We start from the raw sequence: 24,188 nt of genomic DNA on the forward strand, positions 1-24,188 counted from the left end.
TTAGTTTCTATTGAAAAGTCAATAAAGCCATTGTCTTTAATAAAACATGAATTTAAGTGACTTTCGGTGACGCTCCAACGTCTGTTATGTGGCCTTTAGCACCATGAAGTCTTAACGCAGCTCCCTTTGACTCATACCTTGTAGAGGCAAATAGATGACTGTTTTCAGCCCGCTTTCCACGTATCTCTAGTGGAAACAAGCTGCTTCAACAATGTACCAGCAAATTATTTTTAGCTAATATCCTTCAGGCTTGGCCTTTAGAAACCTTTTTAAAGAAGTAGCCCTTCACCTCTTCCTTATACAGCTAAGGTCTTAAAATATTGGGTAGTGGAGTCAGTTGTTGGCTGTTATGACTCAAAGCGATGTGAGTGCGTGACTCCATCCTAAAGCACTTTGCCCTGAATGCTGCTGATCTACTTGGCATTTACTGGAGTTCTATCTTGGTTCATTTAGGTTTCAATTTAGTTAAAAAGACACAAAGCAATAATAGCTAAAAGCAGCATTATGCCTCTTTATAAAAATTAGCAGAAAGGAAACCTACAGTTTTTATTCATACTTCATCCAAATAGCTTCTCCGACCATAATCAGCACTTTAATTCCAATAAAAAGATTTGTTTACCTCACATCCTGTGATGCATCATAAATCATAAATAAGGGAAGCATGATGCTGTCAGAGCAGTAACTCATTGTGGTATTTGATGCTTGTTGGACTTCTTAGAACGACACAATACAGCTCAGTTGAGAACCCTGTAGGTGGGTGTTCCTTCCTTTATTTGAAAACCGATTCTTAAAATTTCTTTAGCAATATAAACATCCCGGAAAAACTATTTCCACATTTAAAGTAAAGAGGAGTTGCATTTTTCAATTCCTGAAGTTAAACTACATAGATTAAATTCTATCTCCCAATAAGAATATTCAATATCCAGCAGAATATTATAATAATATTAGTTATGAATAGAGTTATTTCTTCATTATTATATTTTTCCATCCTCAATATGATGTTGTATACATAATAGGACATTTCACTATAGCTTTATGTATTACTGGTAAATGATCTGAGCTGTTGTATTTCACCCGAAACAAACAAATTAGGCATCATATTGAGTAAAGACTGGATCCAAATCATTCAGATTCTAGTTAATGCAAAAACGGTAATATTAAAACACAGCTGGTGTTTTCTATGAAAATCAAATCAGGAGGCGAAACAGAGAAAACAGACATACCGAGACTTAAGTGAGAAAAGAAAACTCAGTTTCCCAGACTCATTTGCTGCATGGCTCTCAGTCAGCCAATGAAACTGCCCGGTGGAGACATCTTCCTATTTCGAGGTGTGATGTTGAAGAGGTCGACGCATGAATTACTGTCACAAAACACAGTCAAGTCGGACGCTAGAAGACAACTTCTAGAAATGGGTGAGAATCATTCTTATTTGTATCACAACTGGATTCTGCATTATATGTCTAATACTTACCGTTTACTATTGGATGTACTGCAACAAGTTCAATACTGTAGTTTACCATAGATACAGTATATGAAACTTGACAAAACATTAACAATTGTTTATACATTTTATGGGATCTGTTTTATTAAAAGCCTGTTTTGTCGACATATTTAAGTGTTTCTGACAGCAATTTGTGACAGAAACTGAAACATTTGATTCATTACCTAAACCTCAATCTGTGTTTTCAGCTTAGACTCACTCACTCTCATTTGACATGATTAACATCTGTATAAAACACCAGCACTGATGCATTTTCAATACGTTCCACACCCGTATACAGTTGCTGTACACGTTTGAAAGAATATCTCAATATTTCTTCATCTCTTGAAATGGAGAAGTTACAAGCTACTGAAAGCAGAATTAGAGGTTCAAGCCGCAGCACAGGAAATAAGTGATCTCAAAAGAGAACTATATTGGTTTTGCACACAAATGATATCAGTGTGGGTGGAGGGCTATGAGGTATTGAGGTGGCAGTTTGTACGTTTGTGACATTTCATTCTCAGAATTGCGTTTCATTCCCAGGGCTTGTGATTTTCATGAATAGAGTTTGTTCTTGTCATTAAAATTAGCTCCCGACCTTTGCTCGGGAGCTGAATATAAGAGAGGGCACAAAAAAGAATCTAAGTAAAAATCACAAATCTCAAAATGCATTAAATTAAACTCTGGTGTTGGTGTTTCTCAATATGTCATAGTCCATTTGTGCAATGTATTATTAGATTCCTCATTTTTGTAATAATACACGCAACATTTCCCGCGTCAGCCCAATACTGTCGTTCATGTGTTACAATATCATACAGTGCAGAATACAAGCGGTTGTGTTCATGAGCAGGAAGTGGTTTTGCAGCCTGTGGTTTTATATCAGACTCAGTTCACAATATGTTCTACAGATTTCTATTTTCTGTCCCGGAGCCCCTAAACGACAGAAAGGCCAACGTACCAACGCGTGTGCATGGTCACGCCTAGCCCTCTGTGTTGTACAGTGTGGTGTGTTTGGGTCATGTGTTGCGACACGTTACAGACTTGTGATAAAGAAGTGGCTGGTTCCTTCAGTGCGGTTCTTTGAATTGTCATTTTCACACACTTTCATGTAAATGACTTGTGCTTTGTGTCGTTTCCCTGCAATGTGTGCGTTTGAAGCGCCAGAGGACCAGGGTGACGCATCGCCACAAACAACAGCCAGTGACGAAGACAAGGGGACGGTGAATCAGGTACTAACCACAGTCGTTGCTGATAAAATGGCAGTTGGTCTTCTGGCAGCAAGCTGGGCCATTTCGATCAGTTACAGTTAATCCGTGACTACAGACATGACTACTTAGAATGAGTTATGCATCGTGTTTTCATTTCCCCTTTTTTGTGAATTTGAGATAGTGGCGAATTTTTTGAAGTGCTGATTGTGTGTGTGTGTGTGTGTGTGTGTGTGTGTGTGTGTGTGTGTGTGTGTGTGTGTGTGTGTGTGTGTGTGTGTGTGTGTGTATGTACAGTCGTTTCATCTTGGTGGCTGATTGCGAAATGAGTAAGAAGGAATAAGTGTTTCTGCTCCGTATTCACACAGGGCCACGAAACACACGCACATCTCGCGCACCGCAATATTTCATTGCGCATACAGAAACTGCCGAAGGTCCTCGCAGTCACTATTCTGGTAACTGAAATGAGAGGTACAATATGAGAAACACAAATTAGTTCATCAAATTTCCAAGGCTGATGCTAGTTGAAAGCCTGGCGGTTTCTGTGGTGACTTCTGGCCTGCCGATAGCATCAATCCAGCACGCCACTCACAATCATAGCGAGAGTCACATACAAACACACTCACATCAACATCACCCACACAGTTTTCCAAAAAAAATAAAAACTTCATCTAGTGGAAACCATCTGAATGTTCTACAGTGGCATTGGCGGGTCTAGAGGGAGGGGACTGAGCTCGAGGGGCTACAGCACACGTTTCCTGCAGGCAGCCTTTGATGCATGAACCTGAAAGTTTCGTGAGGCCGAAAGTGAATAATTTGCCGGTGAACGTCATGCAGGACTCCAGGAGGAGTCCGCGCCGCTTAGCTTGCAGAGACAAATATCGATTGGCACATTTCTGGTTCTCCTAAAAAAGACAGGAAATTCGAGCGAGGCTTGGGAAATCAGATTCTCACACTTCCCCTTTTTTTTAAAAAACACACACCCGGGCACCTGGTCGCGGCGCGCAATCACTGGATACAGAACGACAGTGGAAAGTCTGGGCTGGGAACAGTCGTGTGGTGCTGTGACTCAGTCAGGGGGTATATTGGTTAGAGGCCTGCACCTTCACTATTACTCATGCTGCAGGCCTGCTTCTCGGAACCAGGAACCACATAGAGGAACTTGATTCAATATGAAACCACCTTAAGCTGTTTTGTTGTACAATGGGTGCCACAGAAATACAGCAGTTTCTACATATGGTGATTCGGTGATAAATATTGATATTGTACACTGTGGTCTCTTCTGCCGTCCGATCTACTGAAACTGATCAGAGCCGAAGTCATCTAGCATGAAATACCGTGATCACACATTACACTGACTTAGCACATCTGCCACAAATAGTAAACCTAGTGCTAAAGGCTATTTATGTTCCAGCCTTTTATTCAAGTCATGACTTAGATTATTATCTGGGTTATTAACATGACCTGCTTCTCCTTGTCTTGCTTATTTTAAACTTTCTCGAAGTCTTTCTAACTGATGACTTTATTTTTGTGTGTCTTCACTGTTTCATTTCTCCTTCCTTTAAAACCACAGTCGATTTCACAGTAGCCTGCACAGCAACGCTTCATGCTTATTTCTTGGTAGCTTAATTCTGATGAAAATGACTGAAGAGATACAGTCAACACGCTGCCGCGTTATTACACAGAAGAACCTTTACTCAACTCCCGGCTTCTCGTCAGACAGACGCGTGTGTTGTTTACGACACGTTTGGTGATAAACGAGATTTTTTGGCTTATGTTTGTTATTCAAAGTGATATTTGTGATACCAGTGACTGACAGCTCTAGACCAAAAACCCCACAAGTCTGCTGCTTTCTCTCCAGACAGGATGTGTAGTGGTTATCTATTGAAAGTAGCGGTAAAACCCTGCTCAGATTTTGATGTTTCATTTCAGCATTTGTGTCCCATGAGATGATGCCGTGTCGTTTTCCCAACGATCATCTGGATTACTATCAGTGCGCCCGAGCGTGTCGCATTCACAGGACACTAACGCATGTTTGCTCTCTACGCTACGCCAGGCTTCTCCCTGCGTTATTGAGATTCATGACTCCACGAATGAGTGTGAGGAGGAACCGAGACACAGTCCAGTGCAGATGGAAGAGAAGGCGTTTATATCGAGGCTGCACTCTTTTATGAAAGCCAGAGGCACGCCCATAGAGAGGATCCCACATCTCGGCTTCAAACAGAGTGAGTGTAGATCCAGTGGCACCATTGTAGCTGTGAAAACCACAATATTCAAATGGGAATTTGATTAAAAATCGTTCTCATGTGCTTTTGTTTCCACGACCAGTTAATCTTTGGAAGATCTACAAAGCCGTTGAGAAACTTGGGGGCTATGATTCAGTGAGTACTTCAGCTCTTCATTGTTGTTCACTTTCCTTTGATTGGCAGTGTTTACTGGTGCAGAGTGGAAAATCAGCTCTAGGTCAGATGTTGTAACGTGGCGGTTTCTACCACACAGGAGGACATTTAGGTTAGCGAGCTTTCAGTCGTATCACCACCCAGGCAGCGTTGCCTTTGATGTCGTACTGCGGGACATATTCTGAGAGTGCGTCTCATACTGAAACTGCATTAGAGCAGGTCCGGGGTTTGAAACAAGAGTTGACCCTCACCGCCGCTGCCATTGTCTCCCCAAAGTGTAAACACCATATTATAATGCGCCTCTACATGTGAATACACCTAAAAATGAAAGGGTTCTTTCACTACTGAGAAAAGCAGGCATTTAAAGAGCGTGCAGCAAGAACTAGCTCAAAATCAGAAAAGCAAAGCGACTGGCACACAAAACCGACTGATGACTGTGACGACCAACAGGTGACAGCCGGACGCTACTGGAAGAAAGTGTACGACGAGCTGGGAGGGAGCCCCGGTAGCACCAGCGCAGCTACCTGCACCCGTAGACACTACGAGAGGTGAGGAGCGCCACGTTTCCCACCAACCTCTTAATACGTTCAAAGCTCAGGCCCGTGTCTAATCAGAAGTCCTTTCTTCAGGCTCGTGCTGCCCTTCGAGAGACACATCAAGGGGGAAGAGGACAAACCTCTGCCTCCGAGCAAACCACGGAAGCCCTATAAGAGAAATCTGGATGGCAAGATGAGCAAGGCTGAAGTGAAGAGGAAGAGGACTCAGTCGGACAGGGAGCTGGATTCTGAGGTAACAGCTGACACATTTGATGGCTTCGAAACCTGAGGACCAGCTCCTTGTCTCATTTTTAAATGTCTCTGTGTGTTTTCCAGAGGAGTCCAGAGGCCGCTTGCCAAGGTGACGCTGGGATGCATCCCCACTCCTCTCTCTGGGCCTCTACCTCTGACAGACACCATGCAGAGCGCCCGCAGCCGAGCAGAGCCCCCGCCGACCTTTGCTCCTCCGTCTTCGCCCACCTTCTCCCAATCCCCACGGCACCCTCCTGGACCGCTCATGTCCCATCTGCAGCCGGGGAAGTCATCTCCCCCCTGGAGAAGAAAAAGCGAATGGCCCAGGCCAGCCTTAACTTGCCCATGAGTCCACAGGGCGAGGACAAAGAAAGGCCCTCCGTCATCCATTGCCCCCAGTCGCCGGCTCGCGCCTCCTCCGGCCAAAACTGCAACTCCTCTGATGGCTCCCCGCTCCCTCTGTCCTCCTCTTCCTCCCGTAGCCCTTCCTCTTCATCCATTTTATCAGAGGACAGCTCTACAGAGAATGAGGACAAACCCACATCAGCTTCTGAGCCACCCCATAACTGTTCCAGCACTGCTAAAACCACATCCAGTTGTAGTGAGGATAGCAAGTCTGCGAGCTGTAGTCAGATATCGAAAGACCCGGCAGGAGGCGATAAAGACGCCTCTCACATCGGCTCCCAGTCACTGGCAGCCGACTCAAAAAAGAGTCAGCTTAAGGACCACGCCTGGAAGCCGAACCACAAAGCTGGGAACAAATATCTACCCCATCCTGTGCACTTACCTCCCTCTTTCACTGACTGGGCTCCAACATCTACCTCTAGTTTCACGAAAGTTATTCCAAAATCCATGCAGCTTCTGCGTCCGGCGCCGGTTCGGCCCGCCTATAAGACCTACCCAGGCCGGGCGGTCCAGCAGGACGATTCCCTGCCGTGTGCAAAGGAGATGAACAGTGTGGTTTCCCTGTTTTATCCGACAGAGAAGAGGGACAAGTCCAGGACAATGCTACAAAAGGTTGCGCTGGCTCAGCAGAGCCCGGCTCACGCCACCAGCACCGCCGTGCCCATGCCGTGCGTGCTGTCGAGCTACGACAAGCCGGGAAGGGATTCCCGACACCACCCTCCGCTGCACTCGGCATATCTCCCCGCCAGAATGAGACTACCTCCGTCACAGCTCATGTACCGTCACGTACCCGTGGCCCCAGCACACCCGGCTGTCATCGGGCCCGCTGTGTACCCGTACCCCTACCCCATTCCTATGCTGAGCCCGCAAACGGCATACGCCTGTGCCCTACCTGCCATTTACTCCCACAAGCTGTGATTCTGTGTTTTCATGCTAGCGTACATGTTGAGCTGAAAGTTGAATCAGTCTGGACAATGCGGAAGGCAGCCAGGCAGCTTAAATCAACAAATAGCTAGTCAACCCAAATCAAAAAACACTGAAGGGAAATGATCAGTGATGCTAAAGATATTTATAGAAACTGCATTTAAACACATAGAAGAACTGAGAAATATGTGACAAACGGATATTCACTCACATCTGCATTTTATAGACATTTTTATGATTATAGTTACAATAAATCACTTGATTTTCCCCTGCACAGTTTTACTTTAGTTTTATTTGGACAGGAAATAAATCTGTTCTGTCCTTCATGGTACTGTATTGTGAGGCTTGCTGAACCCAGTGTTACTGTAATAATTATGTATAGTGTGCCTTGTTTGTTAAATATTTTTGAATTTCTTGCATACAGCTACTGTTACTAAAATGTATTTAAACTGAATTAAAATGAATGACGGTTAACAAATATAAGCATTTGTTTTTTTAAGTATAGATTAAATGTATATTTATTGTATAAGTTGCTATGAACTGAAGACTGAACAACTGTTGCTATGAAGATTTTGACACAATTTTTTCACAAGTACTCGTAACATTTATAACGTTTGAATTGAAAGAATTATGCTTACTTGCGTGCTACGTGTTAGTACTGTGACGATGCAGTATAAAATGCGGATCCTGAGACGAAATCTGACTAAATAATATTACAGAAAGCCCGCGTACGTCGTTGACTTAGAAACCCGACGCTGATTACGTAACAGAAGCTAGTCTCGCGAGACGAGTGTCAGTGGCGCGAACAAACAAGTGTTCCGGCGTCGCTGTGTGGTTGTGTCGAAGCGTTTTTAGTAAGAGTCTGAGTTTACTCCGCCTGAGTCTCTTTACATTTTCTTTTAAAAGTAAAATTGCGGCGTGTTGTTCGGCCATACTCGGTGTTTGTCGTTTGACTTCGTCTTAATAAAAAGTCACAGCATGTCGGACGTTTTGTCGGACGCTGGCAGCGACAGCAACCACGATGACAGCCAGGAGGATGTTATGACGCCCGCAGAGCTGATCGCTAAACTAGAAGAAGTGAGTTGTGAATCTTATATATATGACGCCCCAGACAGATCAACCTAGTGTAACCTTGTAACATGGCCGTGAACCACGAGCGTATGTCTTCTGTAACTCGCAGGCTTGGCTCAACGAGAAGTTCTCCCCGGAGCTGCTGGAGAACAAGTCGGAGGTGGTGGAGTGTGTGATGGAGCAGCTGACTCACATGGTAAATTCAGAGGGGAATACCTCCTGTGCGGCTGCTGTGGGCGGCTGGTGTTGCTGCTTTAAATGTCTCAAAACTAAATGAGGAGTACAACGAAGGTTCAAGTTCAAGTCGCTAGTCAACAACAGTTGGATACAGACACATTTAGCAAGAACCCCCACAAGTAACATTACGACCAGTGACTTCTCTTCATTGTAGCACCTTTACTGGGTGGATGCAAGTGGACATTTTGACCCTCAGGTTGACATGTTAGCTGTAGGAAAAATGGACAAGTGTGAGGCTAATAAGGCCCATATAGTGGTTTGGATAAGGGTGGGATATGGGTCAGAACACTATCCAGAACTATTGCAGTGGCTAGTATCGGGTCTAAGGAGCTGCTGGAGCTTCAATTTTTAATTCAACTATTTTGCTTGGTGAATCAGACTTAACTTTTTTAAAAAGTAAATAGCAAAAGCCATTTATTTACTATTTCTATATGTGTGCATGTGTTCTGGTGTATGTATAAAAAACAATAGGAAGCCAACCTGCAGCGGGTGAAGAAAGGTGACGCGAAGGCCAGCGTCCATCGTATGGAAATAGACAGGATTCGCTTCGTCCTCAGCAGCTACCTGCGTTCCCGTCTGCAGAAGGTCAGCCAGGTGGAGCAGCGCGGTGTGCAAAATAGAACTCTCATTTCACTCAGTCCCATTTGACAAAACGACCGGATCTGTGCTCTGATCTTTGTGCGTCTAGATTGAAAAGTTTTTCCCGCATGTGCTTGAGAGAGAGAAGTCTCGAGGCGAGGGAGAGCCATCTCTGCTTTCACCGGAGGAGTTTGCCTTTGCCAAAGAGTGAGTATACTAGTACAGGCTTGGAGCTGTAGCTTTGTGCAGGTTTTATGACAGTCCGTAAAGACTGTGCTTGTCTGCGTTCACAGGTACCTCGCTAACACAGAAACCTACCTGAAGGCTGTGGCCCTGAAACGCATGCCGCCCAACTTGCAGACAGTGGATATGCTCAAAGCGGGTGACACGCCTAATTCTTTTGTCTGATCCTGAATGACCCATGTTCGAAATTCTAGCCTTAACACGCAACGAGCAAATAGTAGCACTCGCTGTGGCGTGTCCTCTAAATCTGTGTGTTGTAATGTAATCCCAGTTCCTGAGCCGTGCTTGGATTCCTTTGTGTTTTTGCGTGTGAAGGAGAGGCAGGAAAACATCTTGGTGGAACCTGAAACAGACGATCAGAGGTACTAAGTTGTTTTTAAGTCCCAGTAGATGGCAGTGTTACTGTACCATCCAGGACTATTAGATTTCTCACATCATGTTTCGTTTTTCTGTGCTGCCTCTTCTTGCAGAGAGTATGTTGTGGATCTTGAGGAGGGCTCTCAGCACCTAATGCGCTACAGAACTATCGCGCCACTTGTTTCAAGTGGAGCTGTGCAGTTGATTTGAATGTGGAAGTAAGTAATAATGAGTTTGCCTTGGTTGTCATGTTTGACAACTCACTGCTGCCTTCACAGTCTCTCATTCAGACATCTGCTAATTCACTCGCAGATCTTACATAAGCTGCAGCTTTGCAATGGCATCTGGATATATTTTTAGCTTTCACGGATTTCACTGTGTCTCTTGGCAACAGAGTTCTTTGTCTCTTAATAGACACAATATGTTGACACTGATCATCCATTGTTTACAGTATTAGTAATTACAAATGAACAGTAATAAATAAACAATAAACAGTCATTTTTTGATTACAGGTTCTTCTCATGTGAATGCTTTGTCCCCAGAAGATCCTAAGATGAGATGAGTCATTTCTTTTGAGGAGCACTCATGGGAACTGGGCAGCTTAACCTGCAGAGAGGAAACTCGTCCTTCTTCCTACTGTCGACAGAATTAGGGATGAACATGCAGGCTGCAAACACAGACACGTTTTTGGGCACCATGGCCCCAAGAAATGTAATGCAGTGGAAAATATTAACAGAGCATAAGGTCACTACTGAGAGAAGTGCGAAGTGAGTGCTGTGATGGCAACTTGTTCTGCAGTGCTGTGAGGTTATTTTTGGATCATTTTAATCATGTCACAGCATAAGTTTGGGTAAATAATTCAAATGTATTCTGGTTAGTAAGACTTGTAAATACTAATACATGGATTCATCTTTGTGTTAGCATGTCCAGATGGACTTTGCTTTACTCTTTACTCAGTTCATGGTTTGTTGTTGTAGCGTGTGCGTGCGTGCGTGTGTGTGTGTGTGTACTTTATGATGATGTGAAGAACATTGTCACTTCTGAGATATAATTGTTTTAACATCATTGTTATGTAAGACATTCAGAGGAAGCAATCAGTGCTTATTGTTTGCCCTTGATTAAATACTACATAATTGGAACTAATAGGGGACTGTGGACTTGAACTGAACTCTGTCGACAGGCTGACGACTCATATCTGAACTGCTACTGCCTTAAATCAAATAAATTCAGATCAAAAGGGGTAATTATTAAAACCAAATCCATACATTTTAAAGTGAAATTTTGTGATTTAATTCCATATTTTATTAAACACATCAACCCGAATTATCTCCTATGTTTGCTATTCTTCGTCTATTTTACATACATTTTTATATAATTCAAATACATCTGCACCAGGTCCATGTTGTCCATGTTTGGTGCATTTTCCACCCAGTTGGGTTTATATAATGGTGTAGATTCTTGAGCGGGCTCCTGAGGTGTCTGACAGACTGGCCAGTGGGTTGTAATCTGGCCTTTCCTCAGCGTCACACAAACTGATGGACAGTGATCCCTTCAGGACGTGAGCCAGTAAGCAGAGAACTTGGATCCAGGTTCATCGACATGTCTGAGAATCGAGTTCAACATAGCTGGGATAGTTTCCACAATGCTCAGGAAAATCACGTGTCTCTGATAGACTTGACAAACCACTATGACAATAGAGTATGTGGTAACGGATGTGTTTTAACAGCAAAATAAATGGATTACAAGCCCCGTAGGATGAAAAAAGCATAAAGATGATTGCTGTCAATCTGAGAATCACACTGAACACATTTCAATATGAACAAAAAAGTAAACCCTAATGTAACTGTAAGCTGATTGGTCAGCAACGTGGAGGGGGTGGGGTTTACAGTATTGCATCCTAACTGATGTCATATAAATAGGGTTTTTGTTCCAGACCTCCTTGTGCACAGATGGATGACAGACTGCCCTCTACAACATGCTGCTCATAAACACCTGAATAAGATTGCTTTTTCTTTTTATGTCACATTATTTGTACAGTCTTTGGTAAAATAATAAATAGTAAATAAACTTGGTTATTTGGTTAATATTTGCATCAGTCAACATCATAATATGGAGATTTCCAGCGCAACGTAAGTGTTTCCTTTTCTGTTTTTCTGAGTTTGCATCTAATGGTGTGGGCGAGATGCAATTATTATCCTCACGATGTTTTTCGAGCTTTATCTTGTGTCTTTTATGTACCTCACAAGTCCTTCTGCGCAACTGCACCACTATGGCATATTCCAAAACACTGAAAACTTTGGGAGTTTTGCACTTGTCACGGAAATCTCTCCTAATCTCTTTTCAGTGTCCTGCCAGTTGTTAATGCTTGGCCCCAGTCTGCAGGACTCATGGAGATTGCTGTCAGGCTGTGCCTAAACCAACGTAAACAACTGTGTCCTCATGTCTGGGTCCCGATCCTGAAACCTCATCGCCCCTGCATCCGTCCGGTGTCAGATCGTCTGTCCTCTGACCACCCGAGCCAGGCTTGTGTGACGCACCCCCTGTCGTCTTTCTTGGATGACTTAGACGACGAGGATTTGCTCCCGATCAAGAAGCAGGTTGCCTTCGCTGACTCCAGAGGTTTGTCTCTCGCAGATGTGAGGGTGTTCTCTGAAGAAGAGGAGCAGTCGGACCTGCACCTGCTGCCATCGCTGCAGGCTTTGGAGAGGAGGACGGAGGACAGCTACTGCTGCACCGTCAGCACCTGCTGCCCAGGAACCCGGCTTCGACTGGGTTTCCAGCAGCCCTCCGTGGACTTCCAGGCCTTCCGTGCCAAGCTGGCAGAGAGCATGATCGTCCTGGAGAACTGCTCCGTGACTGAGCAGGCCCTGCGAGGCGCTGTGCGCGTGAGGAACCTCAGCTTCCAGAAGGACGTGCATGTGCGCATCACCCTGGATTCATGGCAGAGCCACAGAGACGTGCCCTGCACCTACCTGCAGAGGCGCTTCGGAGGACCTCACACAGACATCTTTGAGTTTGACATCCCCATTCCTAAAGTGCTAGATGCCAAGCGGAGGATAGAGTTCTGCCTGCGTTATTTGCCCGGGGGGCACCGCGAGCCCTTCTGGGACAATAACAATGGGCTCAACTACAGCATTCTAGTGTGTGTGACCTCACACCTGTGTTAAAGCGCTAGAAAATAAGCTTTACATGTAATACATAGTCCTTGGTTTGATGAGGAGAGAAAGGTGGAGTTGGGTGTTTTTTATTACCTTTGTATTGTTTTTATACAATTTCAGCATCTGGTTCATATAAAATGGATTGTAGAGTTGTTGCTTGACCTTAACCTTTTTGTCGGCTCTTCTTTCACAATCAGCTCACAGTTGACCTTTCAGTCTTTCAGTCCACACACTCTTGTTTCACTTCACATTTTACCAGCTGATGCTTTGCCGCTGCATTGGGGGGTGGGGGGTGGGGGGCATTCCTTTCACTTTGGGCATTTCTGGGATTCCCATATAGGTCACAGATTACCGGAGAGCGACAAGCACAAGCCCCATAGCAGGAGAGGCTAATCTTAGCTCAGCCCTGTTTAGAGAACCAACACACGCTGCCAGAGACTAGATGCAGGGACTGGAGCGAGAGGATCTCCCCCGTTACCTTCCTCCGATCCATCAAACCCTCAATACATGAACGATTAGAACAGCTCTAATAATACCTGTACAATTAGATTTTAGAGAAGCGTCAAGCGTTTTGGCACGGATGCTGAGAACTAAAGGTAAAACTACAGTAAAACATGAATGATGCCTTAATGAACACAAAGTACATCTGGATGTCACTTTGTGCCAGAAGACGTAGAGGATTTGATGACATCACATCAAACCTAGTGGTCCATCAAAGCGCAGGAATTCCAATATAACTTAAGGAACAAACGTTAATTGAAAAGGTGAAATGACACAAACACAAAAGAGGCAATGATGTTTTAAACTAAAGGTCAAAGGACATTTACTGTATTTCTATCTGTGACCACAAGAGAGCTCTGTGAAACTTCAAGAGTCCACTGTTTAAATAATACTATTCTATTCCAGGGACAGTGGCATGCGCACCCTGACAGCTGAGCCCGTGTTCTGACTCACGCTGACATCAGTTCTGCCTCAGAACCTTAGGCCCACACGGCCCGGTGTGTGTCCCCCTCAGCGCCCCACACTGATGTTACACACTTTGCAGCTCGGGTCTTTCTTGGCGTCGGCCGTGGTCAGGCTCATGAGCTGGTGGTGCCCGCTGATCTGCTCCACGCTGCCCTGATCCAAATGGACCGGCTCCGTGAAGAGCACCTCCAGGATGACGTCGCTGGCGTGGCGGTACTCGGGCCCCTGGCCCAGCTGCTGGGGGGCGGTGTACGTCAGGAAGGGGTTGGAGGCCAGGTCCAAGCGGGGGAGGCGGGGGCCACAGAAGGCGTCTCCCTCCGAGCCCGCGGGCGCCAGAACCAGCACCACGTAGTGGTAGGCAGTGTACATGCAGTAGAAGTCGGCGAAATACAGGCGGATGTTGGGGTTCAGGAGAACTCCGGCCGGGACCTGGAAGCGCAGGGGCCCGTAGGGGGAGTCTCTGGGGGGGAGGCCCGTGTCAAACTCCGTGTTGCAGCTGAAGAAGACCCCGCGCAGCTTGCCGTTGACAGGGGACCCGTGGCTCCCGCTGCTGTCTTTCAAGGCCGGATGCATCAGCCCGCCGCATTCCTTCCTAGTCCGGGGGATTAAGGAGAGAAGAGAGTTGCTGGCACAGCTTCAGGCTGACAATGACGCCACGAGACAAGAGCGCGCTGCTGACCTGACGTGGTCGAAGTAGTCGGGGTGCTGGTTCCGGTAGAAGACGGAGAACTTCAGCAGCCTCCCCGCCGAGCCCTTGGCTTTGTCGTGGAGCTGCTGCAGGTGTTCCATGGCGTAGTCTGCGAAGTTAAAAGAAGCCGTGTAATTATTATCAAGGTTTCCGCCGCTTTCAAATGCAAATGCCAGTTCTGGAATTACGTCTTCTGGCCACTTCACATCACTTCACACGCTTCTTTGTCCTCTCACCCTCCTTCGCATACATTCTCTTAGTTCCTCCAGCCGTCACGCACCGCATTCCTTACCTCCGGTGCAGAACTCCACCACCTGGCTCCACTCCGACACCAGGTAGTCGCCGTCCGGCTGTCGGATGGCGGTCTGGACCGCGACGCAGTACTCGGTCCTGGGGCTGAGGAACCAGTGGCCCCTGACGGCCATGGGCAGGGGCACCGCCTTGGCCACCAGCTTGGTCGGCACGTCCTGGAGAACGAGGCACAAAGGGTTGACGTCAGACACTGGGCGTGAACACGGAGCAGGCCGCTGGGTGCCTCGTTTGCATTGTAAAGCCCATCGTCCTCCTCCATAAACTTTGCCTTATTAGGCTGATGTTTCACTTGAAGCCAAGGCTGATGTAACTAGGATACATGTAATCAAATCAGCCGCTTTGTTTCGGCCAATGCCTCAGAGAAGCATCGCTAATTACTACAGACTCAGAGGTCCATATATCCATGGCAACACCTCTGATGGTAAGTTTGTTTGTATCATTTTGTGTATGAGAGAGACAGAGAGAGAGAGGGAACATTTCCTCCATTCAGGGACGACTTCGTCTCACACTTCCTCCTGCTCTGGCTTCACAAAAGCACTTTTCATCTGTTGAATTCCAGTTTCAATATGACACCATAATTCCAGTCATTGCCAATTTTTCTTGCTACATTGCTACTAGAGCTGAAAGTCAATTGCTCATTTACAGTAAGTGCTAATGATGTAAAATTGTGGACTAACATACACTGTGTATGAACTATGCTAACAGTCAGCAGTATGTACATGCTGTACATATTGTACAAGCCTGATGATTGGGATTAAATGAAAGACAACGGCCAAGTCATATAATACCTGTCAGATTTTTGCCCTAAAGGCACATATAGTCACCTGAACAGTGACTATGTCTACTTTGTCAGCAGGTGGACTTGTTTGATCCAGATCAACCGAGCTTCAGGTCCTCTGCAGACCCACGAGCAGCAATGGAAAGTTGCTAATAGCTACATTTATTGCAAAGCCTCTCTCCTCCTCTGTGTGTTTGAGACTGATAGTTGCTGACAAACATATTAATAAAAAAATGAACCATACCAGCGAAATGCGGTGCTTTATGTCTGTGCTGGATGGCAATTTCCTTTTAATGATGTGCACTGGGACTAACACACACATTGTTCTGTGATGCAGATGCATTTGTCAGTTTTTGTCCACTTTTAGAGGAAACAATGTGCGAGTGAGTCAGTGACCTGAAGCTGTTGACGGCCCTCGTTTTTCCCTTTTAGCCTGTATTGGAAGTGACTGAAAGGGCGCAGTCGCTGCTTTCTGTGTTCATACTGATACAGAAAATCACTGGGCTGGTGAATCTACGCGTTAACTCAGCTAGACGGCAATAAATGCCCAATTTTTATGTCTTGACTTAGGCTGTTTTCTTATTTTTAAATATATAAAACAAAAGCAGGTCTCAGTTGAGACAGATTGCTCCGGGCCGGCACACCCTGTGTTTGAAGCGGTTGGGGTCCTTGCTCTCTTTGCGGCTCAGGTCAATGAAGAAGTGTGTGGCTCTGGCTGTGTCCTCTGGGGTCATGTCCCACACGATGCGGAAGGAGTCACAGGTCACCTCACAGATCCGGATATTGCACGGGGTGACAAGGGGGGCATCCATGTCTGTCATCTGCCATTAAACAGAGGACAGTTAGTCGCTAAATACATTCAGAAGTATCACAGAGAGCCGGAGGCGGGTTCAGACACACCATGACTGGAAAACGCCGAATCCAATTAACCTTTCATTTAGGGATCGGTGTCCTGACTTTTTAATCACCGTCCTGCTCCATGCTCGTTTCCTCCTCGCCTGTTCATGCCCAGATGACATTTCCCATTATTGCACAACTCGATATGCTCCCGGCTGAGTGACTCCTGCCCTCTGCTCCCCCCCCCCCAAGCATTTCATAATCCACCTACATCAGTCTCCCAGCAACCACGCATCTTCAGCATCCCTCAGCCTTCGCCGGCAATTTTCGAGGAAAGGGGCCACAAACGAAGACACTATTGCATCCACCAGCACTGGCTTTAACTTTTTGGACCCCCCCTGCCTCCTCTGTGGTGTCTGTGCCTTTGCAAAAAGACCTGAGTGGAATCTGACTGGATTCGTTCGTTGCAGCTGAGGGGAAATCTTGAAGCAGCTTTTATAGTTTTCTGGAGGAAAATAGGGGAGGTTTAAAGAGGTACAGTATCAGCAGCAGGTGATGGGAGATCATATTTCCTTAGCTGCCCATCGGTTGGTTTCGATCCAGAGAGTGGGTCCAGGCTGCTGCACGTAGCCTTGAGTCCTGTTGGTCAGCCTGTGTGGTGTTTGATTAGCTGTCAACTCCCCCAGTCTAAAACTGATGGCGGTCTCTGCAGCATGTGCACTAATCTCCTTTTACCCTAAGACTTACCACAGATCCACTTAGGTATGCTTATAGTTATCATCCATCTTGAGTTTGTTCCTAAAATCACCACTTGTAGTGTTTTAGCCTCATTTATAGAGGAAGTAAAGCATTGCAGCACCAAAGCAGCACATGTGCATGTTTCCCTTTTTAGCTTTTGCTGAATATCTGCTGCATCAAAGGTGTGACTAAAATAGCCCGCGGGCTCGTTGTGTGGTCCTGCAGACGCCTGGCGTAGTGTCATTGTCTGATTGCGAGGTCTCTTAAAGGTGTTCCTCAGTCAGTATGATGGACAGGCTGCAGCAGCTCATTAAAGCTTGTGAACTGTGAAATTTGTGCAGTAGCTCATTCAGCAGGGGGCCAGAGGCGAGAGATGTTGCATCACGCACGTGTGTTTCCACGCGTCTGTTTTCCAGCTGCTGTTCTCATTCCTTGCCGCGGTGTCTTTTTGTTTTTTCCCCGAGACACTAGTAACTGGGGCAAAAGGAGATTCTCGCTGGACAACTCATCAAAGCCTCCTGTCGCCGAGCGCGTTCCACTTTTGGATCGAACACACGCGAGCACGGTTCAAACGCAGGTTTCCGTATCACGGTCCAATGGCTCTCTCATTTATTAATCAGGCTGTAAAATGAAACATGTGCTAATTATCTCTGCCATGAACCCAGCATTGATAGAGAGTTAGTCTGTGAGTGTATAGTAAATGAAAATCTCAAAGTGTAATATGTGTCAAATGCACATCAGGACCAAGCAGAGATGCGGTGATAACATCAGGGAATGAGCTGCTGCACCCGTGCACATGTAGAGCGGCTACAAAGGGAGAGTACTTTATTACATATTGAGAACGGCTGCACCAAATAAGAAGCAATGGCACAAATGTGTCTGAATTTGTTTCAAGGGAATTAAATGTTCATTACACAGCACAGGACCGTTAAACATGCTGGCAAAATGATCGCTTGCACAATAGAATCAGCATGAAGCACGAACGCTTAGTAAAATGATCTCATTACGTGAAGCGTTCGGTGCTGATGTGTGAAACGTGCCCACAGTCCCACGTGAAATGCGATCGGTGTCATCACACAACGATGCACATCGTCCAAATTACGTACAAATAAAAGCTTGGGAAAATCCTGACTCCTGTCTTCATCTGACTTTGTAGTTAACATCACTTGAGAGGTGAAATGAAATGCTCTATTAAAGCATCGCACTCACTTAAAAGCATCAGTGGGATGAACTGAAATCAAAGAATTTCTTACATGTATGAGGCTCAGATTTGTGATGGGAGAAGCTCGTAGCCGGGACGATGGTACTGTCTTTCTTGTTCCGCCTTCCTCTTTGCCTCCTCCGCCAGTCGATGATAGTTCCCCCAAGAAATCTGATTAGGAGGTGAGACGAGCTCACGGGCTCCACTCTCTCCGTCTCTTTCTCCTGCTCTCCGTCTCTTTCTCGCTCACTCTCTGTGTCACACAAACACTCTATCCCCCACCTCCCCCCTCCCCACGTTCAGTCTCTGCTTTTTTTTCTCCGGGCTCCGTCTGATGTTTGCTTGACTCTTATGCAGCCGCACGGGATGAATCAAAAGCTGAAGCGAAAAGGGGAAAAAAGGGGGACATTTACAACGGAGGTGTGAGTGAGACACTGATCAGATTCGTGCCTTTGGTAGTAAGATTACTCATGTAATCTAGTCAAACACTTAAACTCCATCACATGAAGACAGCGTGGACACTCAGGGTGTGAGGGGGAAACTGTTTTGTACACACGCCACTAGTAATCACTAGTGATTACGCTGTGAGTGATGTCCCACTAAATCGCATAAAGCATCAAGACCTCAAAAATATACATGTGCCAACTGTTATGCCATATGGACAAACTCCACAGGGCACCCCCCCCCCCCCCCCCCCCCCCCCCCCCCCACCCACCCAGGCGGAGGAGGGGGAAGCCACTGTGTAAGTCCAGCGTAAGCAGATTTCCACTGACACTCATTTTTTAGAAGGATGTTTTTGTTCTGGTCCAGCCTCATGGCACAACTTGATTTGGGATTGCATTAGAGATTAAAGAGACCCTTGCAGATTAATGTCTATAATCTGCTGCTAAAACAAAGGATTGACGCATAGAATGAAGATATGCAACAAACAGATAGATTGATATATATTTTGAGGCACATGAATTTATTTACATTGTTAAAAGGGCACAGATATGACATTAAAAAGCTTAGTTTATTTCTAGTCAGAAACAGATGAGTGACATCATTACAATGTAATTATATTGTAATCATCCATCACTGGTCACGCTCTGAACGTTTGCTTCTGTCTTTATATCTCGCTCAGCTCCAGAAGTAAAGACAAGAGCCATAACTTTTGTATTTCAATGAGGCTTTGCACATGCTTCACATACCATATTGAAATATCCATCCATCCATCCATTTTCTTAACCGCTTACTCCCTAGTGCGGGGTCACGGGGGTGCTGGAGCCTATCCCAGCTGGCTACGGGCGAGAGGCAGGGTATACCCTGGACGGGTCGCCAGTCCATCGCAGGGCAACACATAGACAGACAACCATTCACTCACACACTCACACCTACGGGCAATGGAGAGAGGCCAATCAACCTAATACACGTCTTTGGACTGTGGGAGGAAGCCGGAGAACCCGGAGAGAACCCACGCAAACACGGGGAGAACGTGCAAACTCCACACAGAAAGGCACGAGGTCCGCCTCCGGGAATCGAACCCAGAACCTTCTTGCTGTGAGGCGACAGTGCTACCCACCGCACCACCGTGCCGCCCCATATTGAAATATTCACGCCTTAATTCATCACATTTAGGAGACTCATCCGATGCTTTATCAGCATAAGGATTGAGGGTTCATGGTTCTGCATGTTAATCCTTCAGATGGGCTAAGTGATGGTTGTTGGTTTTCAGGCATGGGTGTATGCTGGACTGTACATCTGCAAATGTCACATTACACATTAGTATTTATGAGCCTACAATTAGCGAATCAGCTGATGTGCTGTCGTACTATAAAATTACACGTCATGTATAGACTACTGGACAAAGGTCAAAGGGCACGAGGTCAGGAGCCTCCTACAGAAAAGTGATGGAGCTTTGACCACCACCATCTAAATCCATTTGAAAGATGAGAGGCAGCATTTATAGCCTAAATGTAACTATTGCTATTGTCCATTACTTTCTGTACAACTACAATCGAGGCACCTACTATAAGTTCTTATAACATATGTTCTGATAACTGACTTTAGTAAAATTAATTAATGTTATAGTATTATGTCTTGTGTGCCTTACTGTATATAAAGTTTAGGAACAAACACAGTTCAATAAATGAGAATAAACTCTTCCAGCGACATTATACGTGCTGATGCATTGGAGTATGTATTGTTATTCATTTTACATTCATATTAGAGAAGAACCGTCAACAAAACGATGCAAACACGGCGTCTTTAATCACATGCGTGGCTTTCTGCGCAGCTTTGATCCGCGTGACCTTACAGACTGACGAAACTGCGGAAGTGTCATGGCGCCGCACATCATGCACGTTCAGAAACATCGCTAGCGCAAAACACTTTCTAATAAGTTTTCTTCTACACGTTTGGAATTAATACACGATTTGAATATCGGGGGAATCGTAACGTGAGTACTGGGAGTAGCAGAGGGCGTGACGAGTTATTACTGACACGGTTCCTGGCTTGTATGTTTGTGTTCGTGTTGTGATTTGGCCACGTGTTGCTGAATATTTGCTGTGTCGCTAATAAAAAATTCTTAAAAGCCATCTTTGCGATTTAAGAAGCACTTTGAAAACGTCCTTTGGCTGGTACTCCTGAACTAATCACCAGTTGCTGTTTTTTCCACTGAAATCCACTGTGCAAAATGTACCGTAAATGAACAGCTAGTCAGTGTACACGTATTATTTTGCCTCTGGATAAGGCAGTTTGTCAGGATAATAAAGTAATGCCTTGCAAACAAATTAGGTAAGATAGTTTTACCATTATTAATGACTTTATGGCTGACTGCACACTGGTAAAATGGACAAAACCTTGATCAAAATCAATACAGTTTGAAATAATAACCTTACATGTACCCGTATGTATCATAGTTTTATAGTATAGCACTGAAAGCTTGTTAGTGAGTTCTTCCTCTGCATCCACCGATGTCATAGAAAAGTCTGCATTCTGTCATCCATACAATGCCAAAGCATGTGTGTGTATTACAACAGGATGTCTGAATTAACTGATCTAGGGAAAACAGAAGTGCATGAGGCGTTCAAAGTACAACAAAGTAGGCCACAAGGTGCACGAAAGTGGGGAAAAAAATTACTTCTCAGAACTAAACTAAAGCAACTGGTCTCCTCAGTTCCCCAGTTGCCCCAGTTTAAGATGGCCGAGTCAGGCTCAGGCGACCCCAGTGGTCAGCGAGTGCCAGCTCCTGGAGGCAGTGGTATTGGAACACTGATGGGCCGCCGACCACCTGCTGGCATCTCCCCTGGTCGTCTCCCCTCAATGCGATCCAGAGACCTCACCCTCGGGGGAGTAAAAAAGGTACGGACTGTATCTCACTCAATACCTGCACATTACCTCACACACTGAGGCTGTGGCTATTTAATATCTTTTTTCCCTTTTGCTTCCTAGAAAACATTTGCTCCCAACATTATTGGACGAAAAGTCAAAGAGGAGTAAGTTTATAATTACTGTTGCATGAAAAGAAATGAGAGAAACTGGGATCAGAAGTGGCAGTTGACCAAGAGCCTTCACTGTCTTAACAGAACTAAAGTTGAAGGTGGCCAGAGCAGAGGCAGGCGGGATGCAGACCGAGGTCGAGGTCCGAGAGAAAGAGGCAGGGGTCGAGGTCGTGCACAAGTCATCCAGTCCCACTCTATTTTTGAGCAGGGTCCTGGGGAAATGATGATGAAAAAGAGAGGTAAGAATTTGGTTGAAAACCATCCTGTCTGTGTTTGGCTCATGTCTTTAACAGCGAAGTCAAGTGAGCTTTTTTGCACTTTGCAGGTGGGTATGAAACCGAGAGAGATGCTCCAAGCGTGGGGCCCTCACCCATCATCAATATTAAAAAGGAGAAAAGGGAGACGGAGGAGGAGACCAAAGAAATCCTACGCAGTCTAGAGAGAGACAATGTGAGCCTATATTATTAAATCACTTTATTTGTCCTTTTCCATGTATTTAACATTTTTGTGTATGACTTTTTCTCAGTTCATAGATGATCCCTTCTTAAGGAGTGAACAGAGGAGTTGCCCTGTCCAACTCCCCCTCGCGGTGTCGGGATGGGGATTCAAGGAGGAATTTAGTAAGGCTGATGTTAAGGTGGAGAAGGTAGAAGACGATTGTGACCCAATGGAGCCTGCAGTTGATGGTATCCTTTTTGACTCAAATTGTTAATAACTCCATCAAAGCAAACAATGACCTACAAGCTTGATGATGTCTCAAAAATACACATGATCTTTTCTTCAGTCAAACAGGAGCCAGAGGAAATAGAAATAAATAAGTCAGAGGCAACTTTTAAGCCTCCTCCTCTCCCTGAACCTGCTGTTCTGCCTGAGCTGCTGCACAGTTGGAGTCAGAGCAAAGGCGAGGAGCTGTTCTTCATGCAGCTGCCCGACTCGCTGCCAGGCCAACCTCCCACCAAGGAGCACAAGCCTGTGAAGACGGAGGTTCAGACAGAGGATGGACAGTCTATGCTTCTGAAAACAGAGTCTCAGGTAGATATGGTGATTGTTTACATGTTAAATACACAATGACGATGTATTTCTAAAAAAATGTCATTTTAAAATAGGAAGAGGAAGCTGAGGATAACAGCTGCAATCTGAAGGATCTGCGGGAAGGTGTGGTAGGAAAGATGCTGGTGCGGAAGTCTGGCAGGGTCCAGCTCATACTGGGACAAGTGATCTTTGACGTTTCACTAGGAACGTCCTGCTCTTTCCTCCAGGTATAACGGTTGCACACCAAATGATGTAGCTCTTTTTCTCTTTATTTTACAGAAATTTACTTTTTTATATGTTCAATATATTGATTCCATTCTATCTTTGAATAACATTGGTGCCCTTCACCTTTTTTCTCAGGAGCTGGTCTCCATTGGTACAGAGGGAAGACCAGGTGACTTGACTGTGTTAGGGAAAATCAAACACAAAATGGTTTGCTCCCCAGACTTTGAGGCTCTACTGCAAAACAGTGTATGATGCTTTTGGAAGCAACAGAAAATTGTCAGACCTGACAGATTGTTGCACTTGTGGTGGGTTGTTATGTTGATTTACAAATTACTATGGACTGTCCATTTGGACTCCTCAAAACACCTCTGACGGCTGCTGATTGTGCCTTTCGTGGATCACTATAATATCACTAAAAGAAACTTCTGAAATACACTATACATATAAATGAAAAAGGACTGAGTATGAAGCTGTAGGTGGGTCTGTTGGAGGGTTTAAAGGTTTAATGTCGTGCCACATTTCAGTACTGTTATCTACACCTCATATTACTTGACAAGACTGTAAATGGATGTAAATGTGTGAATAAATAAGTTTTTGGTACACCTGCATGTTTGGAGATGTTTTCAGCTTTCACTTTACAGTCAATATTGACTAATTTCTGACACTGTGGTCATTTAAAATAGCTTTTAACATTTCTGTAGTTGTCGCCTGTGTCATCTAACTGGTTTATTACGGTACCATCAATCGTTGCTGAACAGCGCCCCTGCTGGTCGTTGCGCGGTACAACCCAGTCCAGTGCAGTGTGTTGTGGGTCCATCTGGGGGGCAGAGCCGGGCTGCTCGGCGCAGATACGTAGTCAGCGTCGGTCTGCTCGTCTCGTCTCGTCCGCCGGGTGGTGCGTGTGGCTACAGTCCGCTAGACAAAGACAAGTGATGGAGCGGTGAGACTCTGCCAGAGCCGGAAAACGCGTGACCTCAGGTGGGTTGACTGTGAACTTGTTACATGTCGCTGGGCTTCATGTTTTGCCGCGTCGCTAAGATAGAAAGTTGGCGTCCAAACTTAAAAGGGGTCGGCTCAGCATTT

The 24,188-nt window shown here is 45.4% G+C and overlaps 5 protein-coding genes and 1 long non-coding RNA gene across 9 annotated transcripts; 4 read left to right on the forward strand and 2 right to left on the reverse strand.

Annotated features, from left to right (window-relative positions):
* The first annotated feature begins 1,291 nt into the window (after positions 1–1,291).
* arid5a (AT rich interactive domain 5A (MRF1-like)) lies at positions 1,292–7,700 on the forward strand. Of its 2 annotated transcripts, XM_029160841.3 has the most exons (7): positions 1,292–1,412; positions 2,639–2,709; positions 4,742–4,910; positions 5,014–5,066; positions 5,535–5,632; positions 5,714–5,873; positions 5,957–7,700. In XM_029160841.3, exons 1-7 carry the CDS (start codon positions 1,292–1,294, stop codon positions 7,193–7,195), a joined length of 1,911 nt encoding a protein of 636 aa, XP_029016674.1. In that variant the 3' UTR covers positions 7,196–7,700. The 2 variants fall into 2 exon arrangements, with proteins under 2 accessions (XP_029016674.1, XP_029016675.1); XM_029160842.3 differs by lacking the exons at positions 4,742–4,910; positions 5,014–5,066 and having other exon boundaries at positions 5,957–7,699.
* Positions 6,251–7,959, reverse strand: LOC129604677 (uncharacterized). Its single transcript, XR_008695758.1, has 3 exons — positions 7,840–7,959; positions 6,660–6,802; positions 6,251–6,389 (listed from the first exon to the last, which is right to left on the reverse strand). It is a non-coding gene; the product is annotated as an uncharacterized LOC129604677 (long non-coding RNA).
* Positions 7,960–7,977: 18 nt separating this feature from the next.
* Positions 7,978–11,009, forward strand: gins4 (GINS complex subunit 4 (Sld5 homolog)). 3 transcript variants are annotated; one of them, XM_041072148.2, is made up of 8 exons: positions 7,978–8,278; positions 8,382–8,468; positions 8,981–9,094; positions 9,198–9,295; positions 9,382–9,470; positions 9,603–9,693; positions 9,802–9,906; positions 10,231–11,009. In XM_041072148.2, exons 1-7 carry the CDS (start codon positions 8,180–8,182, stop codon positions 9,896–9,898), a joined length of 675 nt encoding a protein of 224 aa, XP_040928082.1. In that variant the 5' UTR covers positions 7,978–8,179; the 3' UTR covers positions 9,899–9,906; positions 10,231–11,009. The 3 variants fall into 3 exon arrangements, with proteins under 3 accessions (XP_040928082.1, XP_055368056.1, XP_029016683.1); XM_055512081.1 differs by having other exon boundaries at positions 10,234–11,009; XM_029160850.3 differs by having other exon boundaries at positions 7,979–8,278; positions 10,201–11,009.
* Positions 11,010–11,146: 137 nt separating this feature from the next.
* On the forward strand, positions 11,147–13,013 carry ppp1r3c2b (protein phosphatase 1 regulatory subunit 3C2, duplicate b). The gene is made up of 2 exons (XM_029160849.3): positions 11,147–11,817; positions 12,033–13,013. Exons 1-2 carry the CDS (start codon positions 11,798–11,800, stop codon positions 12,853–12,855), a joined length of 843 nt encoding a protein of 280 aa, XP_029016682.1. The 5' UTR covers positions 11,147–11,797; the 3' UTR covers positions 12,856–13,013.
* On the reverse strand, positions 12,917–23,981 carry LOC114861522 (phytanoyl-CoA hydroxylase-interacting protein). Its single transcript, XM_029160848.3, has 6 exons — positions 23,844–23,981; positions 18,419–18,744; positions 16,235–16,411; positions 14,793–14,967; positions 14,492–14,609; positions 12,917–14,404 (listed from the first exon to the last, which is right to left on the reverse strand). Exons 3-6 carry the CDS (start codon positions 16,409–16,411, stop codon positions 13,858–13,860), a joined length of 1,017 nt encoding a protein of 338 aa, XP_029016681.1. The 5' UTR covers positions 18,419–18,744; positions 23,844–23,981; the 3' UTR covers positions 12,917–13,857.
* On the forward strand, positions 20,644–23,713 carry polr3d (polymerase (RNA) III (DNA directed) polypeptide D). The gene is made up of 9 exons (XM_029160847.3): positions 20,644–20,803; positions 21,524–21,708; positions 21,799–21,842; positions 21,933–22,087; positions 22,174–22,298; positions 22,375–22,534; positions 22,633–22,880; positions 22,955–23,107; positions 23,241–23,713. Exons 2-9 carry the CDS (start codon positions 21,547–21,549, stop codon positions 23,355–23,357), a joined length of 1,164 nt encoding a protein of 387 aa, XP_029016680.1. The 5' UTR covers positions 20,644–20,803; positions 21,524–21,546; the 3' UTR covers positions 23,358–23,713.
* Positions 23,982–24,188: the final 207 nt, after the last annotated feature.

Source organism: Betta splendens, chromosome 9, assembly GCF_900634795.4.
Source record: "Betta splendens chromosome 9, fBetSpl5.4, whole genome shotgun sequence".
NCBI classification, from domain to species: domain Eukaryota; kingdom Metazoa; phylum Chordata; class Actinopteri; order Anabantiformes; family Osphronemidae; genus Betta; species Betta splendens.

What these genes read in the sequence shown, in the direction of transcription:
- arid5a (XM_029160841.3), top strand. Translation starts at nt 1,292, where the DNA reads ATGAAACTGCCCGGTGGAGACATCTTCCTATTTCGAGGTGTGATGTTG. An exon ending in AAGACAACTTCTAGAAATGG is followed by an intron (nt 1,413 to 2,638) that starts GTGAGAATCATT and finishes GTGCGTTTGAAG; the next exon opens with CGCCAGAGGACCAGGGTGAC. An exon ending in AACTTGGGGGCTATGATTCA is followed by an intron (nt 5,067 to 5,534) that starts GTGAGTACTTCA and finishes GACGACCAACAG; the next exon opens with GTGACAGCCGGACGCTACTG.
- polr3d (XM_029160847.3), top strand. Translation starts at nt 21,547, where the DNA reads ATGGCCGAGTCAGGCTCAGGCGACCCCAGTGGTCAGCGAGTGCCAGCT. An exon ending in TTCTGAAAACAGAGTCTCAG is followed by an intron (nt 22,881 to 22,954) that starts GTAGATATGGTG and finishes ATTTTAAAATAG; the next exon opens with GAAGAGGAAGCTGAGGATAA. An exon ending in CGTCCTGCTCTTTCCTCCAG is followed by an intron (nt 23,108 to 23,240) that starts GTATAACGGTTG and finishes CTTTTTTCTCAG; the next exon opens with GAGCTGGTCTCCATTGGTAC.
- gins4 (XM_041072148.2), top strand. Translation starts at nt 8,180, where the DNA reads ATGTCGGACGTTTTGTCGGACGCTGGCAGCGACAGCAACCACGATGAC. An exon ending in TGCGTTCCCGTCTGCAGAAG is followed by an intron (nt 9,095 to 9,197) that starts GTCAGCCAGGTG and finishes TTGTGCGTCTAG; the next exon opens with ATTGAAAAGTTTTTCCCGCA. An exon ending in CCTGAAACAGACGATCAGAG is followed by an intron (nt 9,694 to 9,801) that starts GTACTAAGTTGT and finishes CTCTTCTTGCAG; the next exon opens with AGAGTATGTTGTGGATCTTG.
- ppp1r3c2b (XM_029160849.3), top strand. Translation starts at nt 11,798, where the DNA reads ATGGAGATTTCCAGCGCAAC. An exon ending in ATGGAGATTTCCAGCGCAAC is followed by an intron (nt 11,818 to 12,032) that starts GTAAGTGTTTCC and finishes ATCTCTTTTCAG; the next exon opens with TGTCCTGCCAGTTGTTAATG.
- LOC114861522 (XM_029160848.3), bottom strand. Translation starts at nt 16,411, where the DNA reads ATGACAGACATGGATGCCCCCCTTGTCACCCCGTGCAATATCCGGATC. An exon ending in CCAACCGCTTCAAACACAGG is followed by an intron (nt 14,968 to 16,234) that starts GTGTGCCGGCCC and finishes CTCGTTCTCCAG; the next exon opens with GACGTGCCGACCAAGCTGGT. An exon ending in GGTGGAGTTCTGCACCGGAG is followed by an intron (nt 14,610 to 14,792) that starts GTAAGGAATGCG and finishes TTAACTTCGCAG; the next exon opens with ACTACGCCATGGAACACCTG.